The sequence below is a fragment of the Coffea eugenioides genome, chromosome 4 (assembly GCF_003713205.1).
Source record: "Coffea eugenioides isolate CCC68of chromosome 4, Ceug_1.0, whole genome shotgun sequence".
Lineage (NCBI taxonomy): Eukaryota > Viridiplantae > Streptophyta > Magnoliopsida > Gentianales > Rubiaceae > Coffea > Coffea eugenioides.
In genome coordinates, this window is record NC_040038.1 from 4765816 (window position 1) to 4778949 (window position 13134).

The window sequence follows — 13134 nt, forward strand, 5'->3', positions numbered from 1 at the left end:
CAACAAAAGACTATAATATAATATGCTGCCTGCCATCCCTCTCCCCATATACAGTGACTGGTAACCACTACTATCATCATTTCCAGATCAGATCAATGGTTGATAGCTTTAGAAAAACTAATAAAGGCAATTGACCTTTTAATGCAAAGCCAGAAACCCATGTCCCACAGCGTCTACTAGAAGACGACGAATCAAGTTGCGTTGCATCAAACCAATTTCTCCGTGAGAGTAATTTACAAGTTTATCCATGAGCAACAAATTTAGCACATTGCTGCTGAACCAGTCTCGAGGTCTAATTAACTCGTGCGAGTTGAAACCGGAAACCGTGTTTAAACCACTGGAAAAACCGAGTTGAATTTGGGTCGCCACTGAGTTTGAACTTTGAACCACCAGCCGGAAATTTAAAAAAAACAGAAACCGAGTGCCTTAGCACAATCATTCCTCGGTCGAGTCAGAGTCCAAGTCACGTGTACCCAATTTTTTTTTAAAATTTATTTATTAGTGTACTACGCATGCCACACTCACGTACATGTTATATTCGCCCTTCAATTTATTCCACGCAATATTTAAGTAAAATGACTCATTTTTCATAATCATGTGTTCCCCAATATAATCCACGAAAATGTCATCTACCTCCTACTATATGACTACTATTTTCTGTTTTGTCATCCCTCCTTCCTTTTTTTTTTGTTTACCTAAATAAATGAATTAAGTGCCTTCGAGCTTTTCACAAGTTGGTGCAGTTAAAATTCAAGTTTAAAATTTCATTGACCAAATTTGAATAGCTAAACAAGTTTGTACTCGTGCATATATCTATATATGTGTGTGCGTGAGAGAGAGATTCAAAAGTTCATCAAACTTAATTAAACCTTAAAGATATACACCTATGTATTTTTTTAATTTATTAATGTAAAATGTCCCTCTTATCCCTCATCTTAAATATGCAAAGTATTATTGAGAAAGTAAGAACAATATTTACAACATCTAAAGTGCAAGACTCTTGTACATGCGTATATTTGATTCACACACTATAAGTGACATGTTCTTGATAATTACAGATTGTACAGATCGAGAAAATTCATAATCTCATCATTACATCTTGCATGGTGTTCACTAATGTAATGTATTGTGGCTTAATTTTTAAGAACTTGGACCTTGTGTTGGAAGTAATTAGGTGTGAATCCTTCCTTCCAAATAAAGTGCTATTGGTAACTATTATAATGCCTAGATATTAGAATGAAGTGAATTTCTTCTCCTCCTAAAATTTTTCCTACCAAAAAGAAAAAGAACACTGCATGCATAATATTCTCTCTCTCTCTTTCTCTCCTTCATTTTTCTTTTATGGTAAATAACTTGCACAATTCTGATACCAAATTTTCGAAAAATTCTGATTTCAAAATTTTAAATTACCGATTTCGATTTCGATTCACACCCCTAATTTGAGACCTCGCAAATTAGAAATTTTTGAGTTCAAATTCTCTTTTCTTCTCTTCATTTCTTAAATCCCGTTCCTTCCATACCGACAGTAATTAGATTTTGTTTTAGATGATGTGCTACTTCATTTGCTTCTATGTAAATCCACTCAAATCGAATTCATTTGCTTCTATGTAAATCCACTCAAATTTATCGGATGCCCCCGAAGAACTAAATCCACTAAATATATATATATATATATAACCGAAACTTTGTACAACTAGGGTACCAATTTGATGGCTCAATCGAGCCACCCTAACTTCCTAACTTCGTACGGCATGGTAATATTTTATGGGCTAAAGTCTATGTAAAGATAGATGTCATATGTAAGAATTTTGGATCCAGATAAACGACACGACACGGGGCGTCCATAATGGGGCTGTCGAAATCGAAAGCGACGCAACCGCGTCGTACTATAAAATCACCTCACGCCTTCTTCCCAGAAAATACAACAATTCCCGCAAAATACAACTAATCATTGACCATACTTTACCTTACGTGTAATTTTCTTTGCCCCTTTTCTCTATTAAAGGACCGGACAGCCCAACCATTTCTTATCCACAATCTAGTGATCTACCCTTTGCAAGAAATAGCAGCAACATTCACAAATCAAAATTCAAAACCGGCAATTCAGTTGAGTTTGTTTGCCAGAGAGTTTTTTTAACGGTTTAACGGAAATTCAGCTCCTAAATATATCAGGTGCCTTGTTTCTTTGTCCCTTTCTTCTTTCGTGGGAAAGTAGGAAGATCCCTTTTCCTTGTAAGTAGTTCCTTGGGAGAAAAAACGAGATTTTGAGTATTCAATCATCATGCAAATCAAGAAGTTGGTTTCAATGCCTTCTCGCACTGGAAGAGACCTCCAAAGATATAATTTTGAGGGCTGTCGTCAAGTTGTTGGGTGTGTATTCATCCTTTTCCTTTTCTTTTGGTGTAATTTGAAGCTAAATCTTGCTGGGAAAATGGAAATGAAGAAAATTTTCATGTGGGATTTGAAATTTTGAGTGAAATATTTGTGGGATTTCATTTCTTGGAGTGGCTTTTCCAAGGAATTGGGAAAGTTTTGGAATCTTCTTCGAAACCTTTCCCCTTTGTGAATTTTCTACGATCGAGTTGTTTTCTATTTTTGATGGCTGGAGAGGAAATTGAAGGGAAAGGGGAGAAGGGAGACCTGATACTGTTTTAGTAATTCTTTTTTTTCAAAGTCTTGATTGTGATGTTTTTGGATTCTTTCTAAAATCTTACTTTGATCTGATAACTTGCAGATGCATTCCATATAGATTCAGGAAAACTCACAGGGCTGCCCCTGTTCATGGGAAGTTAAGCAGTGAATTAGAATTCCTATTGATCAGCTCACAGAAGAGTCCAAGAATGATGTTTCCTAAGGTAAATTTTTTTTAAGTGATGTGCATATGTGTAGTTCCACATGTTTATTGTTTTTTGGTTGTTGAATATGAGAGCAATTATTGAAACTTATGACTATTCGCTAGTTGACATTGTTTTTTATGCTATTGAATTATCAGGGTGGTTGGGAGCTTGATGAAACCATTGAACAGGCTGCTATACGAGAGACCATGGAAGAGGCTGGGGTAATTGGGCATGTTGAGGTGAGTATTTGCAAGTATATATCTCTTGAATTGGGATCATGAATATCAGAACATGTATTGATTCATAAGCAAGTCTCTAATTTCTATGCATTACATGTTATTGCAGGATAATTTGGGAGTTTGGACATTCAAGAGCAAGAGCCAAGACGCATTCCACGAAGGTCATATGTTGGCTTTTCGGGTCACAGAGGAATTAGACTGCTGGCCTGAGAAAGATGTTCGTCAACGCATATGGGTAAGTTCAGAGAAGAGTAGTATTTCTATGTTTATTATGATGATTGAATGATAGGGTTGAATTTGGAAGGCTGAATCAGGGTTCTGATCTTGTGATTTATTTTGTGCTACAGCTGTCTGCTAATGAAGCAAGAATACTATGTGCTCATGAGTGGATGAAGGAGGCATTGGATTGCTTTCTTTTCAAACAGGAGAATGCAGGGGAAGAGCGGACTCCAAGTTTATCAGATCTATTGAGAAATGAAGAGCCAAAATTTGGCAGACCAGCTCTGAGTGGACAAAACGATGACATTAATTGTTCCTTTGGTCAACTTACATATCTTCAAAGAAAGGAAGATGAATGCCGGATACGCATGATCTTTAACCTACCACTTCCACCTTGTTCTACTGAAGAATCAAGAATTGGTAGGGTAGCACAAGTTGGAGATGAGGATGTTGATCGTGGCGTTACCTTGTTAGTCTAGTTAAAATCTAGGAGCCCGGATGCCTGATGCCAATTTATTAGGATTGGTTGAGAACTCTGGAATCCAAAATTGGCAGGGTGGCAGAAATTGAAGAATCTGTGTTAGTCAATGGAAACAATTCGGATTCGTGGCCTAAACAACCTCTTTAAGCATATCTCAGCTCCGATCTTTCAGCAGCTCAAGCTCTTTGGGATCAAGGTTAGAGATGACCATTGCCAATGTATGTACATGTTAAAAGGCACTAATGCGTACAAAGGCAGTAAAAGGGCACTTGTTCCACTTGTGTAGGACTTCGAAATTCTGAGCAACCACAAAGCTGAGTTGCTTAGAAATATCTAGCTAGTTCATAGAGAAGTAGGAGGAGGAGGATTTAGAGATGTACAAAGGTTCAAATCCATTCTTTTATTCATTCAAATTCATTCATTCTTTTAAGGTTGTCTCCTACGTACTAAGTTTGCTGATTAATATACATCTCTGTAAATCTCTGTACTTGTTATCAGATGTGACTGCAAAGCACACCAAGATTGAATGAGAACTTGATGTGTTTCTTTTATCAGTGGACTACAGATTCTATTGAGTTGATTAATCGATACAAAAGGAGTTGACTTTGCAAAATCTTAAATTCTTGCTGCTGAATGTTTTGGAATTGCTCTTAAACACCGTGTTATCAACACCACCTTTAGATACAACCTGGTATTGTAGCTGAAACCTGCAAACAAGAAAAAACATCAACCTTGTCCAATCTGCTTAAATGACTGAGTTGCCATTTCTTAATGGTTTATCAGCTCAACCATCTTCCACTCACCATTTCCTAGTGGAGCTTGTCAAGCTTCTTCTGTTTCCTTTATTGAAGTTGACAAGTTCATATTGCCTTCGCTTCATATATATATACTTTCCGAAGTATGTGATGCACACTGAGAGTTCATCATTCAAGATTGGAAGATAAAACCGAAATGCCTTTCCTGAAGCCTATTAGCCCTCGTGATCGTAAGTGACATCATCACGCTTATGTCCTCCTATAACTGCTAGAAACTAAGCCCAACTCGCATTGAAGGTTTATCAGGAGTTTCTATTTTTTCTTTGATCCTTTTCTATCAATAGTTTTTGATTTTGTTTTCAGCTTAGACATCTGAATGTAAATAAAGCAAAGATCTTGACTTTGGTCCATACAATGGAAGGTAGTCAGTCACCTTGTGTCTTATCTCACCAAGTACATGAAATCTCTTGTTTATTTACCAAAATAAATAAACAAAGTCCCTTGTGTGAGTAATATCAATAGTGACTCAGACATTTGCAGGCTGCACAAAGCTTGTGTTCCATCCCAGTCTCCATTAACGCCTTTATTTGGTTAGATTAATGCCTTCTATAATCTGCCAATCTTGAAAAGCCAAAATCACAATGTAGAAAACGTACAAGTTTCCAAAATTATAGTACAGGAACATATAGGTGTTGCGGATACAAGTTGGCCTCTCAACATGTGTTTGAATTCGTTGTCAATACAAGGGTTATGTTGACAAAAATACCTGTAAGTGCTCGCTCCTAAGCAACCTATGATCATGGTTCAAAGTCTTGGCGGAGAAAGAGACGACTCAGTTGAGTCATCATCGGAATGGATCTCTCTGTTCCGAAACGAGGACAAGATGGCTCCGAAATACATGGATCGTTGAAAAATTGGTCGAATCACCGAGAATTCGATGGAGAAGTTTCTGATATGGATAGTCTCGGTCGAGTCGATTCGAGTCAAATCGCAAATTTACATTTTACAGATTTTCTTTTGCTAATTTTTTTATTATTTTTGTTTAGCATATTTTTGAATATTATTCACAATTTTTAGAATATTAAATGCTTCAAAATTTGCACCTAACCGAGTCCGTGATCGATATATCGAGGTTAATATGAAACAGTCCAGGCTGCAACCGTAACTGCGACAACGACTTTAAACCGTGCCTATGATCGGGGCATGTAAGAATAAACGGCTGTATTCGACTCAAGGCATGCAAGACCATATGTGGCTCGCTCCCGAGAACACAGTTCAAAATTTTGATATGCGTCACCAACGGCTACCTCCCTGCCCCCAAACCAAATTAGCACGCATTTGCCGCTTCTGCCCTTAAACCTTAAAGCCCCCAAATTAAGAAGACACCAACGTTTCACCATTGAACCAAATCCCCTCCTTTTTAAGGATGGGAAGGCTCCGAGCCAAAACTGATTATGAAAGCCTCAGAAAAGCCCGCATTTTGGAAAACCAGGTTCTTTATTTCTCCATCTTTTTAACCATTTTTCGAGTCGTCAGTTACTGAACTGATTTTAAGTTACTTCATTTCAATTCTTTGGTTTTAAAAGGCTCGGTTAGCTTCTTTGGGAGTTCAAAAAGCTGTATCAGAACTTCGATCCCTTACCTCCTCAGCAAAATCTGGGAAAAGAAAATGGCATAAAGTTGATTATTCCTCCACCCCTTTGCGCCGTTCGAATCGTCTCAAAGGGAAATCATGCATCTCGGAATTATCAGTTAAAGGTTTATATCAAGGAATATTAGGACTGTTTGTTTTGACTCTTGGATAATTGGATTGGATGTGTAATTTTACAATCTCATGGGTTGGTTTTCAATTTTCAGGGGAAAGTGGGCTTTCCCAGCTTAGTGATGTTGAAGATGATGGTGAGAAGAAGAGGCCTGCAAATGCACCATTAATGAGGGTGAAAAGGATGGGAAGGATGGGAAGGCTCCGAGCCAAAACTGATTATGAAAGCCTCAGAAAAGCCCGCATTTTGGAAAACCAGGTTCTTTATTTCTCCATCTTTTTAACCATTTTTCGAGTCGTCAGTTACTGAACTGATTTCAAGTTACTTCATTTCAATTCTTTGGTTTTAAAAGGCTCGGTTAGCTTCTTTGGGAGTTCAAAAAGCTGTATCAGAACTTCGATCCCTTACCTCCTCAGCAAAATCTGGGAAAAGAAAATGGCATAAAGTTGATTATTCCTCCACCCCTTTGCGCCGTTCGAATCGTCTCAAAGGGAAATCATGCATCTCGGAATTATCAGTTAAAGGTTTATATCAAGGAATATTAGGACTGTTTGTTTTGACTTTTGGATAATTGGATTGGATGTGTAATTTTACAATCTCATGGGTTGGTTTTCAATTTTCAGGGGAAAGTGGGCTTTCCCAGCTTAGTGATGTTGAAGATGATGGTGAGAAGAAGAGGCCTGCAAATGCACCATTAATGAGGGTGAAAAGGGGTGAAATTGCGTGGCTTTCCCCAGATGCTTTGGCGCGGCGTTGCTCGAGTAAAGGGAGGGGAAGTTTGTATGATCCAACTTACGGTATTTGCTGCCATTTCTGCAGGTTAGCTAGTTGGTTCCTTTGTATAAATATTTTGTGTACTACTAAAAGTGAAGAATATAGAAGGAAAAGAAAGTGCTGATCAAATGAAGATGATGATTGTCTAGATATGCTGTCTTGAACTGATTCAAGTATCTATTCCTCGTATATTTTTGCCACAAACGAGCACCTGAGTGGCATGATCTATGTAGTCTCACATGAACTTAGTAACTATCCGATGAGTTGCCCCGTTTAAGCAGAAGGTGGTGAAACTCAGCCCGTTACTCCTCTAAGCTTAAGCTCTCTCTCCCTCTCATTCTTCTCTCTATAGAGCTATTGGTGCTTTCAGTTGCTAACCTTGGCTAAGAGTGTGGATTTATGCTTAATTATTTGGTTCTAAACATTACCATACTTCATTCTGGTTATATTCCAGTATTGGTATTATTTCCATCACATATAGAGCGATAAGCTATTTGCCACTGTCAAATAACAAATGCAGGCAAAAGAAATTGTGTGGTGAAGAAGATTGCAGAAGATGTGGTGATCTAGACATGGACCAGCCATGCATAGGTTAGTTGCTTGATGAAATACTAAGTGTTTTTGTATAATTAAGTTACTTTTGTAAAATTTGCCAAGTGAAAATCATTCATTTTGGTGCAGGGAAGACAGATTGCTCGGTTTGTCACTCGAGCAATGGTGTTCTCTGTCGAGCTTGTCTCAAGGTCAGATATGGTGAAGGTATGCTAATACACAAAGTAAAGCTGGAAATCTCAGCTTTGTAATTTGGAGATAACTAAATTGATTCAGGCTTCTTATGACCACCTTAATTGACACCTTTGACGAGGCATTTGGATGCTGATACATGCATAGTCATAGTTTACTTCTGTATCTTGTGTGGCTTTAATCAAATATGACTTGGAGGATGTTGTATTATTAGAACTGAAGCTCTATTATCATGGTCTTTGCAAGAAATTGAGGACGTCAGAGCAAATCAAGAGTGGATGTGCCCTCACTGTGTTGAAGAAAAAGGAACTAAACCATATTGGATCTGTAACAGGTACAGCAGGAGACTTCTGGCACATGATTACATTGTACTTGCCATTGCAGCATGTATGTTGCTAAGCCATTGTGGACCTGAAATTCTCCTGATGTGTTCTTATGTTACAGCTCCTTTTGCTTGAAGAAGCGCAACATGGCACCAACTGGGATAGCTATTTTCAAAGGTTTGAACACAAGACTTTATTCTTGATCAGTGCTTTTGGCACCCAAACTTGTTACTGTATATAGTGATGCGGAAGTTTTTTGGCCTTTTCTTCTGGATTAAAACATAGCAAGGGAGATGGGATATGAATCAGTGGCACATTACTTGATGGACAGACTTCGGAAAGCAGACAAACGAGGTGGATGAGAAGCTTCTCCTAGCCAAGAACTTCTTCTACGAGCCACATGTTGTGATCACTAGAGTTACATGGACAACTAGATCTTGTAAAGCCCTGCGTAAGGGCATGGAATGTAGTCTCTCATTTTGGTTCAGCTAAGTAGTCTTGGTAAATGCTTGACCGCTTGTAAATGAATTATTGTTCTCTTAAACACTGAACGTGTGTTGATCCTTTCTGTCCTTGGATTTGCTCTAGCCATGCGTAACTTAAAAGTTTACAATTGCCCACTCCACCAACTATTGCATGCTGGTCTGCAAAAACCCATGGATCGCTTCTAGAGAAGTTGATTGAGTAAAACGTCTAGGATGGCTTCTCTCATCTTTAAGCATCGCACGGTGATCACTATGTGTTCTGACTCCGAAGGTGGGCTCAGTAGGATCAAGAAAGAAAGATTCTATGGAAGGGATTAGAGTTGAATGAAGGTCATATATGCAAATACAGTTTCATTTTCACGATTTAGCTCTGAGGCACGAATTGGGAAGAAGGGATCCCAAGAATTGTCTCAATCACATTTAGCTGTTTAAATGGTTGAAAATAATTCTAGGAATGTACTTGCACGTAAAATTAGAGGAGTTTTGTGGTCCACTCGTCCGATCTCCTCATTGATTGAGTAGGATGCAACTTCCGAAGAATCACGCCTTCAAGATAATTTTGCTTTGCATAACGCTGTGTAACTTGATATCTCATACTAGTGTCTATCAAGAACCCTCCTAAAACCCACCTAAAATTTCCCCAAAACTCCAAAACGCAATCCCTCCTCTTCTCTCCCAAAAATCAATGCAATGCAATTGGCAGTAACTCCAAAACCCAATCCAACCAACAACACCTTTTCTAACCCGAACTTTTATCCAAATTTCACTTCCCCCAAAACCCAATCCCTCAAATTCTCCTCCTCCTCTTCATCATCTAACGTTCCCATTAATCTATTCTACAGCTTCAGTCCCAGACGCCGTCGTTTGAGCCCTGTCATAGCCCGAGCTGCTGCCAAGACTCCCGATTACTACTCGGTTCTCAGCGTCAGTAAAAATGCTTCCTTGCAAGACATCAAAGCTGCCTATCGCAAACTCGCCCGCAAGGTTCAATCTTTTTTGCTTAATCTTTTTCTATTTATTTTTAATTTCTATATTAATAGTAAAAGTTTGTAATTTTAAATTGTTCGATTGTATTGCCTGAATTGTTGATCGGATAAAACAGTATCATCCTGATGTGAATAAAAAGCCAGGTGCTGAAGAAAAGTTCAAAGAGATTAGTGCTGCTTATGAGGTGCGTCTGCTTCTGTTTTTCGAATATTCAGTTCAAAAGATTATAGTGAATTTGCATTGAGGTCCGAGTATTTTGATTTGAACGTTTAAATAGCGCTGAAATGCTTACACCGGATTCTGCCGTTCTGCTGTCCAATTTAAGGGTTCTTTATGGGTGTTAAAATGTAGTTTCTATGTGTAGGTGTTATCAGATGATGAGAAAAGGTCTGCATATGATCGCTTTGGTGAGGCAGGTTTACGTGGAGATTTTGTTGGTTCCACTAGTGGTTCGCAAGGAGTAAGTTCCTGTTTTTATTTTGTTACATTGCTTTAGAACATTTGCTTTTCTTGACATTGAAAGTTGGTTGTTTGGTCTTATATGGTTTATTAATAGTTGATTTTTTGGGTCCTTAGGTGGATCCTTTCGAAATCTTTTCTGAATATTTTGGTGAGTCGAGCAGTTTCTTCGGAGGAAGTGGTGAACCAGGGGGTTTCAATTTCAGTTTTAGAAGTAAGAGCCGTCAAGATCTTGACATTAGGTATCTTTCTGCCACCGTAAATTCTCTATGTTTGCTTTTGCCACCAGCCTTTATGATCTAGTTTTGGGGTTTATGGTTCTGATTTAATGTATATTCCTAACTTATCAGAGCGATGTTGAAGGCAAATACTGTTTGCTGTAGATGATGCTTTCTGGTTCAGCACTGTCTACGTTGATTTGGTGTTTACTTAAAGAAGGAGAACTAAATGTTGATTGCGTAACTTTTATATTGTAGATATGACTTGTGTTTGAGTTTTGAGGAATCAATTTTTGGAAGTCAGCGAGAAATTGAAGTACCTTCTTTAGAGACATGCAATGATTGCAGTGGTACAGGTGCAAAAACCAGCAATAGTATAAAAATATGCAATGCATGTGGAGGTAGAGGTGGAGTGGCTAAAACTCAACAAACACCTTTCGGAATAATGTCTCAGGTATTTTGTTCAAGTAATTGTTGTAATTGTTGATGTATGCATTAGAGGATAAAAAGTCTTCTTTATCATTATTTCAACTGGTCAGTTTGTTTAGAACGTATCCTTTCAGTCTAATGGTTGTCATACATCTAAACTAAGTTCCAGCTAAGAAACACCAATTCTGAAAGCTTCTATTTGCAAAATTCTTTTTATCTTCAAGCCATTTTTGACGTTCTGTGGAAATATATGATATCTCTAGGTGTCTACATGTGCAAAATGTGGGGGTGTTGGTAAGATAATCACAGACCATTGTCGAACATGTGGTGGCAATGGTCGGATACAGTCAAAAAGAAGAATTAACATAGTGATTCCACCTGGTATTGATAATGGAGCAACAATGCAAGTTCAAGGAGAGGGAAATATTGACAACAAAAGGTATTTGCTGAAAATTTAGTTATATATCCTGCTTATAAGGTCTTGTAAAAGGTGCAAGTTTTTTTTTTTTTTTTTTGGGAATAAAGTTATACAGGATATAATATTGTGGAGCTGTACCTATTGTGGGGAGTTAGGAAATCTGAATTGTGCTTGGCATAGACATTGAGATTTTTTATATCAATGTGCAAGCAAGAATTTTCTTCCTTGCTTTGTTTTATAGATTGATTCAGGTTTTGTAGGAGGCCAGTGTGATATCTTTTCATTTTTCTCTTTTACTTGAGGAAAATGGGGGATGTTTGAGTTTTTGTGCTGTTTCTGTTTCTAAAAGACTATCTAAAGGACTTTGTATCGTTATCTCTTTATCCAGTTTGGTGTCAGGGAACAGGATGCAAAAAGAATTACACAGCTTAACTCCTTAACTAGCCATTATGAATTTCTTCATATAAGGTTTTGACTTTCCCTAGCCATTATGATTAATTTTTTCACCACTGTGTTTTTAAAAAATTTTGTTTCTTTCACAGTCGACTCTATTTCCTGCCTGTTTTGTCTTGTAGCACTAGTGAACTTGAAGTTGGTAGTTGTGTTTTAAACAAAAGCTTATTTTGGTTAATCTAGGGGCATAGCTGGTGACCTCTTCATTGTTCTCCATATAGAAGAAAAGCACGGGATTCAGAGGGACGGTCTCAATTTGTACTCAAAAGTCAAAGTTGATTTTACTGAAGCCATTCTGGGTACTGTTGTCAAGGTAAATCACTGTAATTTTGGCACCAAAGCTGGATCAAATCCATAGTACTTCTTTCTGAAAGCTGTCTCATGCGATTCAATGCAAAAATGTTTCTGGTTACAACCATAGCTACAAATTAGGCAAAGTTTGCCATATGGTACTGGTGAACTTTGACTGTGGAAATGTCATCTTCTTTCTTAGATGGTGTGTATAGCAACTTTTCTTTTGCCCTTTAGTTAGCTGGTTCTTTGCAGAATTTACTTCAGCAGAGAGAGAACTCTTTGTGCCTTTAGAAAATGCATGGTATTCTTTGAATATTTACAATTATAGCATACTTTGTTGAGCAGGTCAGAACAGTGGAGGGTATCAGAGATCTTCACATCCCTCCTGGAATTCAGCCTGGGGATACAATAAAGATGCGGTCCATGGGAGTTCCGCATATAAAAAAGCCCTCTGTACGAGGCGATCATTGCTTCTCTGTAAATATTCAGATCCCGAAAGATATCAGGTGTGTCTCTCATTGCATTTGTACTAGTTTTACACATATACACCCTTGGTTTTCTCGGTCCTAGATGTTACGATTGGCCTGTGTTTTGCGTTTAACTACTTGTTCAGGATTGTATTTTTTTCCCTTTTGTAGGGCTATGGCTTTGATTACATGAAAATTTTCATCGTTATAATAGATTCTGAGTACATTAAAATTTCCTTTAACATCCATCAATCAGTACGGAAGTAAGAGGAGCTACTTTAAAAGCTTAAAACTTCTGAGGATAATATTCACTTCTCAATGGCACAGTAATATAGTGTTCTTGATTTATTTTTCTCCTTGATACAAAGAGAAAAAGCTACTTCTATTTTGGTTTATGATCCCAAGAGGTCCTTGATTCCTTACTCTTTGGCCTTGCTTCATATGATCAAGTGGAATTGTTGGTCATTTGTTTTAAAGAATCTTGTTAAGCATCATTTTATGAATAATCCAAGTTGTTTTGCTACTAAAAAATGTGGTCTTTGCGTTTTTGTTAGATTGTTCGGTATGCGCCATTGGATATTTGTCTTGACTACTACAAGGTTATTCTCTATTTAACATGCTTCCATGATGACACTAGTGATGCAGAACGCTCACTAGTTGAAGAGTTGGCTTTGCTGAGGCAAACATCCAGGGACGGCATTTCATCCAGTGGTAAATTTGCTCTCCCTTTGATTCTCTTTGGTAAATGAACCAGATTTAGAACTCGTGTCTCTGTTTGTCTTCAGTTTA

General features: G+C 37.8%; 3 protein-coding genes across 4 annotated transcripts; all 3 read left to right on the top strand.

Annotated features, from left to right (window-relative positions):
- The first annotated feature begins 1939 nt into the window (after window positions 1-1939).
- On the top strand, window positions 1940-4327 carry LOC113767627 (nudix hydrolase 17, mitochondrial-like). Its single transcript, XM_027311782.1, has 5 exons — window positions 1940-2370; window positions 2735-2855; window positions 2993-3076; window positions 3183-3311; window positions 3424-4327. Exons 1-5 carry the CDS (start codon window positions 2282-2284, stop codon window positions 3772-3774), a joined length of 774 nt encoding a protein of 257 aa, XP_027167583.1. The 5' UTR covers window positions 1940-2281; the 3' UTR covers window positions 3775-4327.
- Window positions 4328-5815: 1488 nt separating this feature from the next.
- LOC113768366 (cell division cycle-associated protein 7-like) lies at window positions 5816-8760 on the top strand. Of its 2 annotated transcripts, none has more exons than XM_027312695.1 (10): window positions 5816-6023; window positions 6118-6289; window positions 6389-6552; window positions 6647-6818; window positions 6918-7113; window positions 7589-7659; window positions 7750-7827; window positions 8059-8146; window positions 8257-8312; window positions 8467-8760. In XM_027312695.1, the coding sequence occupies exons 1-10, from the start codon at window positions 5958-5960 to the stop codon at window positions 8625-8627; spliced, it is 1224 nt and encodes a 407-aa protein (XP_027168496.1). In that variant the 5' UTR covers window positions 5816-5957; the 3' UTR covers window positions 8628-8760. The 2 variants fall into 2 exon arrangements, with proteins under 2 accessions (XP_027168496.1, XP_027168497.1); XM_027312696.1 differs by having other exon boundaries at window positions 5819-6023; window positions 8421-8598.
- Window positions 8761-9156: 396 nt separating this feature from the next.
- LOC113767951 (chaperone protein DnaJ) lies at window positions 9157-13094 on the top strand. The gene is made up of 9 exons (XM_027312157.1): window positions 9157-9604; window positions 9723-9791; window positions 9972-10067; window positions 10184-10308; window positions 10543-10738; window positions 10977-11152; window positions 11768-11897; window positions 12224-12384; window positions 12983-13094. The coding sequence occupies exons 1-9, from the start codon at window positions 9311-9313 to the stop codon at window positions 13092-13094; spliced, it is 1359 nt and encodes a 452-aa protein (XP_027167958.1). The 5' UTR covers window positions 9157-9310.
- The last annotated feature ends 40 nt before the right edge of the window (window positions 13095-13134 follow it).